At 44.8% G+C, this 18149-nt stretch overlaps 1 protein-coding gene and 1 long non-coding RNA gene across 5 annotated transcripts; one reads left to right on the plus strand and one right to left on the minus strand.

Moving 5' to 3' along the window:
* Positions 1 to 438: 438 nt before the first annotated feature.
* Positions 439 to 5068, plus strand: LOC125538134. Of its 4 annotated transcripts, none has more exons than XR_007296258.1 (6): positions 439 to 996; positions 1119 to 1195; positions 1285 to 1415; positions 1724 to 1817; positions 2622 to 4056; positions 4393 to 5068. It is a non-coding gene; the product is annotated as an uncharacterized LOC125538134 (long non-coding RNA). The 4 variants fall into 4 exon arrangements; XR_007296257.1 differs by having other exon boundaries at positions 446 to 996; positions 2622 to 2744; positions 4016 to 5021; XR_007296256.1 differs by having other exon boundaries at positions 445 to 996; positions 1285 to 1427; positions 2622 to 5068.
* Positions 5069 to 6441: 1373 nt separating this feature from the next.
* LOC125541711 (protein FAR1-RELATED SEQUENCE 5-like) lies at positions 6442 to 9569 on the minus strand. Its single transcript, XM_048705055.1, has 4 exons — positions 9148 to 9569; positions 8957 to 9042; positions 7122 to 8863; positions 6442 to 7049 (listed from the first exon to the last, which is right to left on the minus strand). Exons 1-3 carry the CDS (start codon positions 9503 to 9505, stop codon positions 7541 to 7543), a joined length of 1767 nt encoding a protein of 588 aa, XP_048561012.1. The 5' UTR covers positions 9506 to 9569; the 3' UTR covers positions 6442 to 7049; positions 7122 to 7540.
* Between the last annotated feature and the right edge of the window lie 8580 nt (positions 9570 to 18149).

Here is an 18149-nt window from a genome sequence, read left to right on the forward strand (position 1 = left end):
GACTGGGTCTAGCCCTGTCAGCAGTTGACTGGGTCAACAGGGGAGATGTAGGTCCACATATCATAGACACACCGCTAATAAACTAAATGAGATCTATCCTAAACAGATTGAGCCCACTGGCCATTGACACAATAGGCTAGCTAATACTAAAATTAAGCCCTGACTAATTAAGTCTTAGGACTAACTAATAGGTCAACCCCACGTATAGTACACGGAGGTCCCATTTAAAACTATAAAGAGGCTAGCTAACTCATCTCCACAAGGCTTCCTCGATTGAAGCTTCGTCGACTGTCGGATTTGCCTCTCTGGTGCGCCTGAGCCGTTGGATCTTTACTTGCTGTTAAATTATTTTCATCCCATGGTTCATTTCTCTGTCCAATGACCGGTGGGCTCGTCTCGTGTCTGTATTGGCTGGGTAAGCGACGCCCGGGCGAGAGAGAATTTGTCCCATCCGCGCGCCGCGCCCGCACCCAACGCAACCCAATCCCCTCGTCCCGCACGCCGTGCACACTCCGGTCCCCTCATCCCGCACGAACCCTAGGAGAGAGAGATAGGAAGATGCAAGGGAGAGAAAGGGGAGAGGAGAGGGAGGTCCGACAGCGGACGGGAGAGGGTGACCGGCCGGCGTCGGCCTGCGCCCCTCCTGGCGCACGAACCCTAGCCGAGAGACAAAATGAGGGGGAGAGAGAGAAGGAAGGAGAGGAGGGAGAAATAGAGAGGAAAGAGGAAAGGGAGGTGCGGCGGCTGACAGGAGAGAGGGTCATCGGCCGGCGCCGGAGAGGACGGGCCCAACCTGGACGTGACTTGGAGGTTGGCGGCTGCTCGATCCACTCCTGGATCGGGAGCTGCGACGAGGCTGGGGCTCGGGCACGTTGTACGGGGTGGTCTCGCCGGCGATGACAGGGCTGATCGGCCGGAGTTGGATCGAGATCCCGGCTGGCACGGCTCAGCTCCAACTCCCTCTTCCACCTCTCCGCTCCCCGACACTCAAATCTGGTAAATCTCCTCTTAGTTCATTGTGCTCTTGGACGATTACCGGATTAGTTATCAATACTAATCCTGATGCTACCTTGGAACTGTATGGTTGGCTGATTTATCTTGTTTGACCGCTGTTCCAGGCTCTTCTGCACACATCAGTAGCTATGGAAAGAAAGCTTGTAGTGGAGTGGGTTCCTTTGTATGATCTTGGAAGATGGTCTGTGTTGTTGACTATGGACTTCAGACCGTTTCTATTTTCCTCCGTGAACCTACCACTGATGCTTTGGAGGTGCTTGCTTTGTGTAGATGACCTCTGAAGCCCATTAGAAAGCATGGCAATGGCTTAAGGTTAGCGCATTTCGAGAAGCCAACAGATCGCCGCCTACTTCCTTAGGCTGACAATCACCTGCGGGATAAAGTGCGATGTTTTGCCTGAGGTGAGAACAAAGGTCGTTTCAGATCCACCTGAACCACCCAAAGTTTTTGTTAATAAATTTCTTCAAATGAGCAGTCCATCCTATTAATTACAATCCTTTTAGTTCATTTGAGTAGTAGCTGACTTAGTTGTTTATGTGCTTATTAACAAATGATTACACTTTTATTTTGCTTGGCAGGGACAAGATCTTGCTATTAATCAACTTTCTAGAATAATTTTTCCTGATCTGAATTATGAAATTTGCTTTGTTAACATCATCATATATTGTCACCTAAAAGGTGTAGGCTGAGATGATCGTTTTATTTGCAGACAGGATCAAGGACTAGGCAACGTGGTCGTCGCGCATGAACCAGTGTAGCCCATTGGCACTGGTAAAGTTGTATCGGCGGCTCAGGCACATGAAGTAAGTTCCTCCGTTTAGGTGTATTGGTGTTTCTGAACTAGGAGGCACAATTCATCTCGTGACCGCTAGCCGTTGTCTTCCCTTCTCCTAAAATTTGTGACCAAGCGATTAAACCTGAAATTGAAGCACGGTCTTTCTCAAGATTTACCATGGTGTAATTTTATGCTACAGTCAAGCCTTGGATAGAAAATAAACATGTTATGAAGATGATATATCCGTTTTAGAAATACATATTGAAGGACTATAGCAGCTTTTCTTTTTACGAAATTTCGTTTTGTTGTTTTTCCATCTAAATCCAGTTGCCACCATGGTAATTTCTTTTCAGTCCCAACTCCCCTCCTGTCCCCCGCACTTGCTTGCTACGGGTTCTTGTTGTGTGTGTGCTTGTTGGATTAGTGACATGTGTGTTTAGGCACGCATTGTCTTTGCCTGCTAGGGTGTTGGCGCTGCTACTTGGCCGGTTACAGGGAGTAGGAAGCTGATAGGGTGGTATTTCTCCCTGGTTAGCCAAGGAGTTCGCACATCTCTCGGTTCTCTGGGCATGTCACCATGAACAAGCAGAGTGGGAGGACGCTCTTCTACTGGTTCTTGGATGCTCATGCACAGCCTCTCCTTCTCAAGCTCAATTGGGATTTCTTACTTACCTCATTCTCTTGTTTATAATTTTTTTACTTAGTCACTTATTTCTGGAAAGATTTTGTAGTTATTATCTTGAGCTGCTTGTAGTTCAATAATGTTTCAGTTGCTACTTGGGGTGCATACCTGAAGGATAATAAACATTATTTTTGTTCCGTGTACATGCAGGACCAGGTTGCTCATCAGTTGGATGTGGAGTTGCGTCTGAGCTAGGACTCTCCCATGATCACTACATAGAAAAAGATACATCCAGTTTGGTTTCTAATGTCTGTTTTTGCCTAAGCAAAAAAGGTAACAAGCTTATATTGTCGTATGGTTCTCAGTTTGTCTTTTCAAACCATTAGATTGCCCGGAACATCTAGGAACGACCTTTTTGTGTCCCCAATATTATCCTATTTTGTGAATAATCTTATATTGTTGATGCTGCATACAATCAAAGTATGTTCTTATAATCATACTTATGGCTAGCCAAATTTTATGGGTCCAACCTTATACTCATTAGATACAACCTTTGTATCTGCTTTTGCAAGTTGTCGCTTGCCAGGTGCGACCTGGTGAGTGGTGGCGGCTTGATCCACTCTTGGATCCTTCTTACACTTCCCTGCCGGCTAGGTCAGCTACGACCTGGTGGGTGGTGGCGGCTCGATCCACTCTTGGATCCTTCTTACACTTCCCTGCCGGCTAGGTCAGCTATGACCTGGTGGTTGGTGGCGGCTTGATCCACTCCTGGATCCTTCTCCCACTTCCCCGTTGCCTAACACCGAGCACCCGGATGGGAGCATGGGATCGACGGTGGCCGGAAACATGATTTAAAATGGGACTTTATACCACCAAATAAGAATGTGTGTACATATATTTCATTGTACGCAACAACACACCGTTTTTTGGGTAATACTCTACCCAGGCTTAATTCGTCCTAGCAAAAGAAATCACATCATGAGCAAAAGAACGAATTCGCTACTAACGTTTCAAATCAAGATTTATCCATCTAACAGTCCCAAAATATATTTCCGTTCTCATTATTGCAACAACGTTTTTTGTACCAACAATGTGACACTGCACTACAATATATTTTCACAGGCCATGGAAAAATAAAGAATTTGACAATAGATAGCCTCCAGTCTAAAATTATAATTTTGCGCGCACTTTGGAGCTATTGGATGCCTGAAAATATCGGTCCTCATGTAATCTAACCGTTACACCTCTTGAGTCCAATTAGGAACTCTTTCATTATTGGTTATAAAGTGTTTGCTTTGGTCAGTTAATAATCCCTCTGTTCATAAATACAAGACATTTTAGAGACAAGATGCATATTTAATGAAGCATCCACTTGCTGTAGAAAGCATGTTTTATGGTTCTGTACCAGGTAAGGTGTTTAGTAACCTATTTAACAATGCTTTCCAGCTTCTTTCCATGTTCTAACATACTTCATGTGTTGTGTAATAATCTACTGATGGCCAGTTACAACTCCATTTCACTATGGACACTGCATATGATGTTCTTTATTCTCAGCAAAGCAAACATCTTATTTGTTTCTCATACTATTCTCTACAAAAAACTAGGCGTTGCTGAAGCTGGAGTCATGATGGCGTTAGTAATCTTGGTGATGCTTCTTATACGGCAAACCAACTTGTTTTTGATTATCCTATGGGTTATTTATCCAAATGTTGCATATAGTAGTATTGTTGAGCTAATAATATTTGAATCTGAGGTAGCATACTATTTCAATTTGAGTTCAAAAATTATAAATCTTAGTATTTGTTTTCAGTTATCAATCTTCTTCCCTTCTCCTTTTTTGGGTCACTTTTGATAGCTTCTTTCATTCTGTACATTTTAGTTGCTGCCTCAAGCCTTGGCTCTTTTTCTAGACTAGGCCTCAATTTATGGGAAAATGCAGTCTTCATTTACTGAGTTATATTTTTGTCTTGGTTTCTTCCAGGTCCCTCGTACAGTGGTTCAGAAAAAACCCTATCCAATGGAGATGATGCATGAGGAGCGGCAAAGTCATGATCCATAAAGCCCTATGTTATTCTTTTTCTCACTATGATTTTACTTTTTATGGTTGGATGCCAAGTAGCCAAGCAGACGCTTTTTCATAGATTAGTTTCTTAGTTTCATAACTTGAACTGCGTTGTCGAGTGCAGTGTGTAGGCTCTTTCTCGATTGCTCAGCAGGCGATCAACGCGGCACATGTGGAGGCTGTGAGAGCTGTGAATGGCACGGGTCTTGTCGTACTTATGAGCAGGAGCACGGGCCACATTACTCTTCATGCCACTCTGAGCAGCTGAGATGTTGACTGCTGGTTGAGATTGATTTCCACGTTGAATGGAATGGAGACCTATTTGAGTTCCTGTATGGGAGGGTAAAGAAGAAGGGGCATGTTGTTGTGGTTGTTGTTGAAGGCGTTGGTCAGGAGTTGATTACCTGGACTGATGACCAGAACCGAGAGCGGGATGAGTATGTCAACATGTTGTTCTTTGACATTGGCCTTAAGTTTACATGCAACTCTCCTCCATGGTTACTCATTTCTGTTACCGTTGTTGTATCAAAACAATTGTATTTTTGTTGATGGCCGCTTGGGCTCTTTTTCGAGGAGAAAGACGTGGGATAAACTACTCTAAAATGTTTAGTTCCCTTCAAACAATTTATTAGCTAACTAAGTTTGACTGCTGTTGCGCATCGTACAATTGTACTCTGATGTTGCCATCTTGCCTTTTATGTACACAATCAATTAAGGCGTCATATCTAGTGCATCCAGGATAGGTGGTGCATCCGTGTATCCGTCGACTCCTCAGCCGGCCGATTCACATCTCACGTATGGGATCAAAAGCAACACAATTTTGCAGAAACACACCCGCCGCCGCTCCAAGTCCAGTCAGCTAATTTGCTAATAACCCCCTCCGCTAATCACACTTCTAAATCCCTTATTCCCTGTTCGTCTCCTTCCCAATCTGGATCTTCTCGTCCAATCACTCCATGGCGGCGGCTTGGGTGAATCCTTCCACGGCAGCCACACTTGGCCTGTCCGCCTCGAATTGCTCCAAGGCCCTGTTGATTGCTTCGACGGTGTTCGCGCTTCACCTGCCTCCGAGTCTGTCCACCCCAAATCGCTCCACGGCCTTGGTGATCCTTACAACGGCCGCGGCGTGATCCGCCATGTCTGGCCTACCTCCGTGCCCGTCCGCATTCTTGTCGGTTCCCGACGCCAAGTTGGCGACCGGCCACAACCTGCGCACCATCCAGTCCACTGCGTCCACATGCAGCGGTTGCTCCTCTGCCTGACGATGTTATCTACTACCTGCAATAAGAGGCTCGACGTGTGGCCGGCAACACTCCATGGCAAACAAGGATCACGTTTCTAGATTTTCTTGTTCATGTTGAAAGTATAGTACTTGGCTATGTGCAGATTGTAGCTTGCGAGCTCATCCATTGAATAGTTCTTTGTTAAATGTGTGTATAACTTCAGACATGAGAATGTGAAATGTACATTGCCCCGTATTGTTTTTCAGAGACAAGTGAATTTAGCTTGTTCCTGCTGATTTGAGGTATTCTGCAATGCATGATGTAATACAGCTGATCCAGGGCAACAATATCAGCTGGCGCTTGGGCATTCCTCGTGATTTTGCATTCCTATGTTTCTTTGACATATTCAGTTATTCACAAACAAGAACATGTTGCTGCTGCAAGCTTACAAACAAACCACCGTTTATTTTCTGTTCGTGAATAATATTGTTGAGGCTGATGTGGGTTTGCAAGCTGAGTTCTTCCCTGGATACTACAAAATAAATGGATGATGGCTCACAGTCTAACAAAGATTATTGCACAAGTATTCTCTTGCATTGTAGATGATGATCTTTGTACAAAAAACAGAACATGCTTAAGGTTTATGTGAACATAATGTAACATGGTGCCCCTGCTGCTTCATACACTCTATTCATTAAAAATCAATTCAGAGAAAATAAGAGGGAGACAGTTCAAGAAACTCAATTTTCCATCAATCATAAGAATTCAATACATCAAGGAAATAATATTAGTATCTCACTAATACAAATTCATGTTTTTCAACAGACTGAGAGCCATCATGGAGCACCACTTGGCTTCATTTGCAGCACAGTCTCAGCCCCTTTGCCTTCTTTTTTGCTAGGACAATTGCGACTATCATGAAAAACTATTTGTTTGCACGTCTTGCACAAGCGTGCAACCTTTACCTTGGCTTCCTTCTTCTTCTTCTTCTTTTTCTGTTCCTCCTCACTTATTTCCTTTTCTCTCTTTATTCTTTTGCATCTTCCCACCGTGCGAACATCAGTTGGTGGGTGTATGTCAATTTCAGTAGGAATATTGCAACCAATAAAAGCCTCATACTCATCTTGTCTAGTGTGCTTCACACCTGATGTAGGAACCATTTCATCCAAAGGTGCTTCAATATTTAATACACTTGATGTTAGAAAATCCATGCCTTCATCCGAGTGCTTGGCCTTCTGAATTAGATCTTCCAACTTGTTGCGTACAATTGAAATCTTCTTCCTCGTAGCTTCATTCAACGAATCGGTTGCCTTCTCTTCTATTAAATTCCCATGCTCATCATACACATTCTCCCTGTAAATAAAATTATATAATGTCAGCCATTTGGTTTTCAATTAGAATATCAATTGCATAAATTTTGTATACCTTTTGCACCGTTTCTTCCATCTTTTCATAATGTAGTACGATGGAAGTTCATTTTGATTTTCAGTCCTCAACACCTGCATGATATGGCGGCACGGGATTCCAATTGTTTCAAATAACTTACATGAACAATGAGCTATCATGGTTGTGGTGTCACACTGAACTTCCCTAATCCTATGGGATCGACCTCTCAATGTCACTATTTTTAGTGTTCCATCTTGTGCAATGCCTTGGATGCAACAATGGTCTCTTGCTGCAACAATCTCTTTCTGAAATTTCTCAAACACCTCATATGTAAACACACCTCTACCTTGTTTCTCCATTTCCCATGGTGTCAATAGTTGCGGGGTTGTATGAATGCTTGACTTGTCAGCAATCAACTCTTCTTCTCGTTGGCATTCTAATGTTGTGTCAAACCTAAGCTAGAACTCAACCAAAGCAAGCTTACGATGAATAAAACGGTTAAAAAATGAATTTGCACTTTCAGACCTTGAAGTGGTTCGGAGAATACCCGCCAATGGTATGTCCATAAAGTAAGCTGGTATCCATGACTCGCGAATGCTAAATCTTTTAACCAGCCACTCATTTTCCTCCAAGCCATACTCCGTAATGACGGAATTCCATTGTGATTCAAACTCTGCTGGAGTTTCCGAACCCCATACACACGAATTCATCTTGTCCCAAAATTCAGACTCTTCTCTAATTATTGGTCCAATCTTCTCCGGAAGTTTTTCCATTATGTGCCACATACATAACCTATGCACTGTGGTCGGAAAAATTGTTTCAATCGCATTCTTCATGCTAACAGCTTCATCTGTTATAATGAGTCTAGGTGCTACCCCTCCCATTGCTATAAGGAAGGTCTCGAGTAACCAAACATATGACTCAGTCTGCTCATTGCACAAGAATGCCGCACCAAAAAACACACTCTGTAAGTGATGATTGACCCCTGTAAATGGTGCAAAGATCATGTCGTATTGATTAGTGGTGTAAGTAGAATCGAAGGATACCACACCATCACCCCCAAAGTGACTGTAGTTTTTCCTACTCATGGCATCTGCCCAGAAAACATACATTAAGTTCCCCTCTTTGTCAACAACAAAATCATAGAAGAAAGCTGGATTGACTTCTTGCTTTCTAGCTAGCTGAGCGACAAACATTTGAGCATCGGCGTTCCTAATTTTAAGCCTGAGGTCACGGTAGTAGTTTTGCAGGTCCCTCTTGCTGCATCCAACATACGGAAATCCACCTTCGCTGACTTGAAGGAGCCTGTACGCCTGGCATGTACCTATGCTTGCTTTGTGACATGTGTACAACATATTTTTTGCCCTCTCATTAACTTTATGATTTGATCTGATCAAGTGACGTTTATCAGGTGATACAAGGCCATGGCTATGGTGCTCAACCCATGATTGTATCTTGTAGGTGTTGTCGCCACACAATTTGACGAAGATATGTGCATCACAACCGCATCGTGTGGTTGTATTCTTACGGCTTTTCTTTGATTGGTTTGATGGGTCTTTAGTCTCCTTGTTCTTCTCAGTCCTAAATCCTTCCCTGCTGCACATGAAACGCTTTGTCCGAACCACTTCTTTGTTCAACTTTTTCTGCTGTCCGACACGAACTCCAAAACCCACATGATGTGCATACGACTTGTAGAACTCCTCCACAGCCTCAAGCCCTTCAAATGCCATCCCTACTTTAGGCTTCAATTTTTCGTCGCAACTCGGCGTAAAAGACGAGCACTGAAACATAAATAATGAATCACAATAATCATCATTATGCATAAATCTCTGAACTGGTAAGAAGCATGGTGAATCATAGTTTATCACACTTACGAATAGGGGAATGCTTTCTTTCTTTCTTGGCGTAGCAAATTCTCGCTCATTCATTTGAGTTTGCAAGCTTTTACCTGATTCTGTAGCTGCACATGCATCAACACGGTTATTCTCTAGAAAGTACGCATGTACACCATAGACAAATAATCATCAGGGTCATACACAACATGGTTGGATTTTACGGATGTTACCTGAAGCTCCATCCACCATACTGAAGTTTGGTTCATATTCTGCAGCACTAGTATTTTCAACAGACGTAGCAGGGCAAGTGAGATGGGCCACACCATGGCTAGATGCAGAGGCACACCAATGGTCAACACTTGAATTATGGATCACCGCTGATGCATGTTCAACATCCTTAACAGTAGAAGCCGCCGTGACGATCTGTTGCAGCTTATCACGTGATGAGAATTTTTCCACGAAGCTGATGGGGAGTTCGGAGATGCATCCCGTCGTGGCCGTCGCTGAGATCGCCAGGGCAGACGTGGCCGTCGCTGAGATCGCCAGGGAAGACGAAATCCGCCGTGGCGATTGTGCCTGCGGATGCATGCTGCCGCGGCCGATGCCCTCGTTGGGATGGAGGTTGCGGCCGTGATTAGGGATTGGGAAGGAAACGAACAGGGAATAAGGGATTTAGAAGTGTGATTAGCGGAGGGGGTTATTAGCAAATTAGCTGACTGGACTTGGAGCGGCGGCGGGCGTGTTTCTGCAAAATTGTGTTGCTTTTGATGTCATACGTGAGATGTGAATCGGCCGGCTGAGGAGTCGACGGATATACGGATGCACCACCTATCCCGGATGCACTAGATATGACGCCATCAATTAAACTCTTATCGTATGTATTTGCTCAAACATAGTTACTAAAAAAATGCAAATATTTTTAACAAGTACATGGTTTTAAATGGGACTGTGCGCCATTTGTCACAATGAGTCATGTTATACAAATATAATTTTTTGGCGCAACGGGTTATACATTTTTTTCAAACTTGGATCTCGCAATGTGATAAGACATTTTCAAAATAGCATGGTTTAACACATGAGCTTTCTGCGCAACGGGTCAACTAGTAGTACTAGTGCATAGCCAGCTATGGCCATGGCTTTGCACGCACGCACATATGCGTTGGCAGCTAGAACCATCGGCGATGCTCATGGGAGCAGCCGGCTGTAGCCCGAGGCATGGCAGGAGCCGCAGGTAGCAGCGCAGAGTAGCAGCTAGCAGTAGCAGCAAGAAGCAGCGGCGGCGGCAGTGCTAGAGGCAAGCAGCAAGCGAGTAGTAGCAGCAAGCAGAGCAGCACTTAGTGGCCGCAGCAAGCAGTGACAGTAGCTAGGCGCGGCGCGGGCGTGCACGAGCATCAGCGGGCGGACGGGCATGCGCAGGGGCGGAGCCAGGATTTAAGCATAGGAGGGCCAAAAATCCAATGACCGGGAATCAAATAGCAATGATCGGATAAGCGACATAATGTAAAAATATAATAAATCTTAGTATGAATATATAATGCAATAAGAATATATAATGTAACATCTGTCTTGTGATCCAACGGAAATATCATGAAGACTATAGTTCTACGGCCATAACAAGGAAATAATGTGCAGCCATAACAAGTCAATTAATTTATATGTACCCTAAAAAGCCTGCCACACTGAAGCTAGATGGGGCGTCCCAGGATTGAAAAGCCTGAATTAATCTGATTTTCTTTTTCTCTCCAGAATTAACTGTCAAGCTACAAATCTCAGAACTTGCATCTGATGTATAAATTTGACACCAAGGGGATAAGAATCGAGAGAGATTATTCTACATGTGATTGAGATAGATTACTCCCCGCAAGAAAGAAAAACAGAGACATGTTACAGGATAGTGTTCACATTTTGATTGGAGTGTGGAAAATTGGTGAGTGCAGCGCGCCCCGTTGCAGCACTTGGGTCGCTGTCAAATCTGACCGCGAGCAGTTTGGGGAAGGGCTGGAGGCAGTAGGAGAGCAGCGGCGCAACCTAATCGCCCTCATGTGCTAATCATGGGACCGATCATAGATGCAACGCTTGACGCCAGGACCTAGGAGTAGGAGCGTAGGAGGTCGATCTGTCGATTGTGCTTTCTCATTGGCTTTTCCTTTTTTTCTCTCATGGGCTTTCATTGTCTCCCAGAATTTACGCACTTAGACCTACCTGCTTTAACGTTTCGACTATCGATAGGGGGGCCAGGCCTCTGCTCGCCCCCCTTGTCTCCGCCACTTGGCATGCGCACGAGCGACGACAGGCGCACGTATGTGCGGGCAGGCGCGCACGGCGGGGCGTAGCACGGGTGCAGCCGCAACGTCGAGCGCGGCGGCGGTCAGAGCAGAGCTCGATTAATTCCTCGCCTCGCGATGAGTTCGAGCCAACGAAACATGCAGGAGACATCTACGGGTCACCAAGAGCTCATTGGCGCAATGCAAATGAGCAGAGAAGCTCAGGAGCCTGGAGCTATTCGGCCATGGCGGCGGCCGGAGCACGGAGCTCGTGGAATGGCGGCCAGAGGACGGAAGCGACGCCTAGAGGAAAAGGAGATCGACGCGGAGCTCACATTGATTCCCGGGGAAGGCTCGAGGGTTCTGGGGACGGTTGGAGCGAGTAGATCGACGCGTCCTCTGAGGCGAAGGGAACCGACGCGCCCGGCGTCGCAGGTGCACCTCGGTCTCGATCCGGAGCGGTAGTCGATGAAGACGAACCCGGCGGTCCTGTCGGACACTTTGGAACGGCGAGTGGTGGCCGGTCGCCACGACAACAGGGAAGGCGCGATGACGGCTACTCGGGCGCAAGCTTCATCCGAGAAGGAGAGAGTGAGAGGGGGTTACTGGGGGCTAGGGTTCGGTGAAAGGAGGGAGAGAGGGCCAGGGCGACCTAATCGGACGAGGGAGCCGGCGGGTGCTCGACACGCGGCCATCTGAGCCATGGACGAGCGCTGCTCGTCCAGCACGTCCTCTGTGAACAGAGATAGGAGGAAGGTGCAGGGTGGGCTGGGACTTATACCGTAGAATTAAAGCCCAAGCGTACACTAGGTTTTACCTCTTTTATATTTTCTTTTTCTGTTTAGTTTTTCTACACGGTTTTACATTAAGTAGTGCTACCAATTGTCTTTCGTAAAAAGTGTAACTTGCCTCATAATTCAAATTGCATTAAATGGCACAGCCACAAAAAGCTTTACTCCAAAATAAATTAGTTTAATATTTTATAAACTACAAAAGGCCTTTAATTTAATTGTTTTTGTTGCTGTTTTGTTTATATAGAGCATTTAGACATTTTATGAAAATTTGGTTTCACCACCATTATAACTTATGAATTATTTGTCATATTTCGAACATTTTAGTTTTGGCTTTTGAAAACTTTAACTGTTTGACTTGATTTTAAATTTGAAATTTGAACGGGATTTGAATCATCGCAAGATTAACAACAGTAATCGTGGTGATGTGGCATCATTAGTAGTGGGTTACTGTAGCTTAATTATCCGGGCATCACACATTCTCAGCATATGTTCACTAGCTGAGCTATTCTCCTCCATCTTGTAGGCAAAGTACTTTGTCACAGGTCTCATACCTCTTAACACGGACATGAGTCTGAAATACCAATTTCAACTCTTGGAACATCTCATATGCTCCATGTCGTTCAAAACATTTTTGAAGTCCCTATTGGGGAACGCAATATTTCAAAAAAAAGTTCATACGATCACGCAAGATGTATCTAGGGATGCATAGCAACGAGAGGGGAGAGTGTGTCTACGTACCCTTGTAGACCGAAAGCAGAAGCGTTAAGTAACGCGGTTGATGTAGTCGAACGTCTTCGTGATCCAACCGATCAAGTACCGAACACACGGCACCTCCGCGATCCACACACGTTCAGCTCGGTGATGTCCCTCGAACTCTAGATCCAGCTGAGGTCGATGTGACACCCCCAATTTGACCGTACACTAATCATACACGCAAATGTGTACGATCAAGATCAAGGACTCATGGGAAGATATCACAACACAACTCTAGACACAAATTAAAATAATACAAGCTTTATATTATAAGCCAGGGGCCTCGAAGGATCGAATACAAATGCTTGAAGACACAAGAGTCAACGGAAGCAATAATATCTAAGTACAAACATAAGTTAAACAAGTTGCCATAAGATGGCTAGCACAAACTGGGATAGAGATCGAAAGAGGCGCAAGCCTCCTGCCTGGGATCCTCCTAAACTACTCCTGATCGTCGTCGGCGGCCTGCACATAGTAGGAACCTCCAGTGTAGTAGGAGTCATCGTTGATGGTGGTGTCTGGCTCATGGACTCCAACGTCTGGTCGCAACAACGGGGTATAGAAAGGGGAAAAAGGGGGAGCAAAACAACCATGGGTACTCATCCAAAGTACTCGCAAGCAAGGAGCTACACTACATATGCATTGGTATCAATGAAAGGGGTCGTATATGTGACTGAACTGTTGAATGCCAGAATAAGAGGGGGATAGCTAGTCCTATCGAAGACTACGCTTTTGGAAGCCTCCGTCTTGAAGCAGAAGAATAGAGTAGATGGTAAGTTAACCAAGTATCACTGCATAGCATAATCCTACCCGGCGATCCTTCCCTCATTGCCCTATGAGAGAGCGATCACCGAGTTGTATCTGGCATTTGAAAGGGTGTGTTTTATTAAGTATCCGGTTCTAGTTGTCGTAAGGTCAAGGTACAACTACGGGTCATCCTTTTACCGAGGGACACGGCTATTCGAATAGATCAACTTCCCTGCAGGGGTGCACCACATAACCCAACACGCTTGATCCCTCTGGTCGGACACACTTTCCTGGGTCATGCCCGACCTCGGAGGATCAACACGTCGCAGCTCTACCTAGGCACAATAGAGAGGTCAGCACGCCGGTGTAATTCATGTGCGTGCAGGGGTCTAGGCCCATCTCCCATTGCACACCAGCACGTTGCGTACGTGGCCAGTGAGCAGACCTAGCAACCTCCATTACAAAGGAAGTTGCGTTACGTGGTCCAACCCGGCGCGCGCCGCTCAGTCGCTGACGTCAAGAAGGCTTCGGCTCATACCACGACGTCGAGTGCCCATAACTGTTCCCGCGTAGTTGGTTAGTGTGTATAGGCCAGTGGCAGACTTAGATCAAATACCAAGATCTCGTTAAGCGTGTTATTTTGAAGTAACCGCGAACGCCGACCAGGGCCAGGCCCACCTCTCTCCTAGGTGGTCTCAACCTACCCTGTCGCTCTGACACAAAGTAGTAGTCAAGGGCCGTCGGGAACCCAGGCCCACCACTACCTAGATGGAACCACCTGCCCCTTCAGCCCCCAAATCCGAATCACTTGCAGGTATTCAACGAGCCGACCCGACTTTAGTCACAACATGTATTATGTGCAATATGTATAGTATATACTGTTGGTTTAGGTAGTAATTTCAAAAAATTTCCTACGCTCACGCAAGATCATGGTGATGCATAGCAACAAGAGGGGAGAGTATGATCTACGTACCCTTGTAGATCGACAACGGAAGCGTTTGGTTGATGTAGTCGTACGTCTCCACGGCCCGACCGATCAAGCACCGAAACTACGACACCTCCGAGTTCTAGCACACGTTCAGCTCGATGACGATCTCCGGACTCCGATCCAACAAAGTGTCGGGGAAGAGTTCCGTCAGCACGACGGCGTGGTGACGATCTTGATGTACTACCGTCGCAGGGCTTCGCCTAAGCACCGCTACAATATTATCAAGGACTATGGTGGAAGGGGGCACCGCACACGGCTAAGAATATGATCACGTGGATCAACTTGTGTTCATGGGGTGCCCCTTGCCTCAATATATAAAGGATGGAGGAGGAGGAGGCCGGCCAAGGCAATTGGTGCGGCCAGGATGTGGAGTCCTACTAGGACTCCAAGTCCTAGTAGGAGTCCACCAAGAGGGGAGGAAGGGAGAAGGAAGTAGAGGAGAAGGAAAGGTGGCCGACCCCCTTTTCCCTAGTCCAATTCGGACTAGAGGGGAGGGGGGCGCAGCAGCCCCTTGGCCCTTTTTCCTCTTCCCACTAAAGCCCATCAAGGCCCATTGCTTCTCCCGTAACTACCCGGTACTCCGAAAAATACCCGAATCACTCGGAACCTTTCCGATGTCCGAATATAGTCGTCCAATATATCGATCTTTACGTCTCGACCATTTCGAGACTCCTCGTCATGTCCCCGATCTCATACGGGACTCCGAACTCCTTCGGTACATCAAAAATCATCGAAACCTTAAGCGTGTGGACCCTACGGGTTCGAGAACAATGTAGACATGACCGAGACACGTCTCCGTTCAATAACCAATAGCAGGACCTGGATGCCCATATTGGCTCCTACATATTCTACGAAGATCTTTATCGGTCAGACCGCATAACAACATACGTTGTTCCCTTTGTCATCGGTATGTTACTTGCCCGAGATTCGATCGTCGGTATCTCAATACCTAGTTCAATCTCGTTACCGGCAAGTCTCTTTACTCGTTCCGTAATACATCATCCCGCAACTAACTCATTAGTTGCAATGCTTGCAAGGCTTCAGTGATGTGTATTACCGAGAGGGCCCAGAGATACCTCTCTGACAATCGGAGTGACAAATCCTAATCTCGAAATACGCCAACCCAACATGTACCTTTGGAGACACCTGTAGAGCACCTTTATAATCACCCAGTTATGTTGTGACGTTTGGTAGCACACAAAGTGTTCCTCCGGCAAATGGGAGTTGCATAATCTCATAGTCATAGGAACATGTATAAGTCATGAAGAAAGCAATAGCAACATACTAAACGATCGGGTGCTAAGCTAATGGAATGGGTCATGTCAATCAGATCATTCAACTAATGATGTGATCCCGTTAATCAAATAACAACTCTTTGTCCATGGTTAGGAAACATAACCATCTTTGATTAACGAGCTAGTCAAGTAGAGGCATACTAGTGACACTCTGTTTGTCTATGTATTCACACATGTATTATGTTTCCGGTTAATACAATTCTAGCATGAATTATAAACATTTATCATGATATAAGGAAATAAATAATAACTTTATTATTGCCTTTAGGGCATATTTCCTTCAGTCTCCCACTTGCACTAGAGTCAATAATCTAGATCACATCGCCATGTGATTTAACATCAATAGTTCACATCTTTATGTGATTGGTTCACATCTCCATGTGACTAACACCCAAAGGGTTTACTAGATTCAATAATCTAGTTCACATCGCTATGTGATTAAGACCCAAAAAGTGATCATGTTTTGCTTGTGAGAGAAGTTTAGTCAACGGGTCTGCCACATTCAGATCCGCATGTATTTTGCAAATTTCTATGTCAACAATGCTCTGCATGGAGCTACTTCTAGCTAATTGCTCCCACTTTCAATATGTATCCAGATTGAGACTTAGAGTCATCTGGATCAGTGTCAAAACTTGCATCGACGTAACCCTTTACGACGAACCTTTTGTCACCTCCGTAATCGAGAAACATATCCTTATTCCAGTAAGGATAATTTTGACCGTTGTCCATTGATCTACTCCTAGATCACTATTGTACTCCCTTTCTTAACTCAGTGTATGGTATACAATAGATCTGGTACACAGCATGGCATACTTTATAGAACCTATGACTGAGGCATAGGGAATGACTTTCATTCTCTTTCTATCTTCTGCCGTGGTCGGGCTTTGAGTCTTACTCAACTTCACACCTTGTAACACAGGCAAGAACTCTTTCTTTGACTGCTCCATTTTGAACTACTTCAAAATCTTGTCAAGGTTTGTACTTATTGAAAAAAACTTATCAAGCGTCTTGATCTATCTCTATAGATCTTGATGCTCAATATGTAAGCAGCTTCACCGAGGTCTTTCTTTGAAAAACTCCTTTCAAACACCCCTTTATGCTTTGCAGAATAATTCTACATTGTCTCTGATCAACAATATGTCATTCACATATACTTATCAGAAATGCTGTAGTGCTCCCACTCACTTTCTAGTAAATACAGGCTTCACCGCAAGTCTGTATAAAACTATATGCTTTGATCAACTTATCAAAGCGTATATTCCAACTCCGAGATGCTTACACCAGTCCATAGATGGATCGCTGGAGTTTGCATATTTTGTTAACACCTTTAGGATTGACAAAAACTTCTGGTTGCATCATATACAACTCTTCTTTAAGAAATCCATTAAGGATTGCAGTTTTGTTATCCATTTGCCAGATTTCATAAAATGCGACAATTGCTAACATGATTCGGACAGATTTAAGCATAGATACGAGTGTGAAACTCTCATCGTAGTCAACACCTTGAACTTGTCGAAAACCTTTTGCGATAATTCTAGCTTTGTAGATAGTAACACTACTATCAGCGTCCGTCTTCCTCTTGAAGATCCATTTATTCTCAATTGCTTGCCGATCATCAGGCAAGTCAACCAAAGTCCATACTTTGTTCTCATACATGGATCCCATCTCAGATTTCATGGCCTCAAGCCATTTTGCGGAATCTGGGCTCATCATCGCTTCCTCATAGTTCGCAAGTTCGTCATGGTCTAGTAACATGACTTCCAGAACAGGATTACAGTATCACTCTGGTGCGGATCTCACTCTGGTTTACCTGCGAGATTTGGTAGTAACTTGATCTGAAGTTACATGATCATCATCATTAGCTTCCTCACTAATTGGTGTAGTAGTCATAGGAACAGATTTCTGTGATGAACTACTTTCCAATAAGGGAGAAGGTACAATTACCTTATCAAGTTTTTTACTTTCCTCCCACTCACTTCTTTCGAGAGAAACTCCTTCTCTAGTAAGTTTCCGAATTTAGCAACAAAAGTCTTGCCTTCGGATCTGTGATAGAAGGTGTATCCAATAGTTTCCTTTGGATATCCTATGAAGATTTACTTCTCCGATTTGGGTTCAAGCTTATCATGTTGAAACTTTTTCACATAAGCATCGCAGTCCCAAACTTTAAGAAACGACAGCTTAGGTTTCTTGCCAAACCATAGTTCATATGGTGTCGTCTCAACGGATTTAGATGGTGCCCTATTTAACGTGAATGCAACTGTCTCTAATGCATAACCCCAAAACGATAGTGGTAGATCGGTAAGAGACATCATAGATTGCACTATATCCAATAAAGTACGGTTATGACGTTCGGACACACCATTATGCTGTGGTGTTCCATGTGGCTTGAGT

This window comes from Triticum urartu, chromosome 2, assembly GCF_003073215.2.
Source record: "Triticum urartu cultivar G1812 chromosome 2, Tu2.1, whole genome shotgun sequence".
Classification (NCBI taxonomy): domain Eukaryota; kingdom Viridiplantae; phylum Streptophyta; class Magnoliopsida; order Poales; family Poaceae; genus Triticum; species Triticum urartu.

Coding starts and splice junctions, on each gene's coding strand:
- LOC125541711 (XM_048705055.1), bottom strand. CDS start 9,505: ATGCATCCGCAGGCACAATCGCCACGGCGGATTTCGTCTTCCCTGGCG. Junction 9,043..9,147: donor TATGGTGGATGGAGCTTCAG/GTAACATCCGTA, acceptor ATGCATGTGCAG/CTACAGAATCAGGTAAAAGC. Junction 8,864..8,956: donor AAGAAAGCATTCCCCTATTC/GTAAGTGTGATA, acceptor TTTATGTTTCAG/TGCTCGTCTTTTACGCCGAG.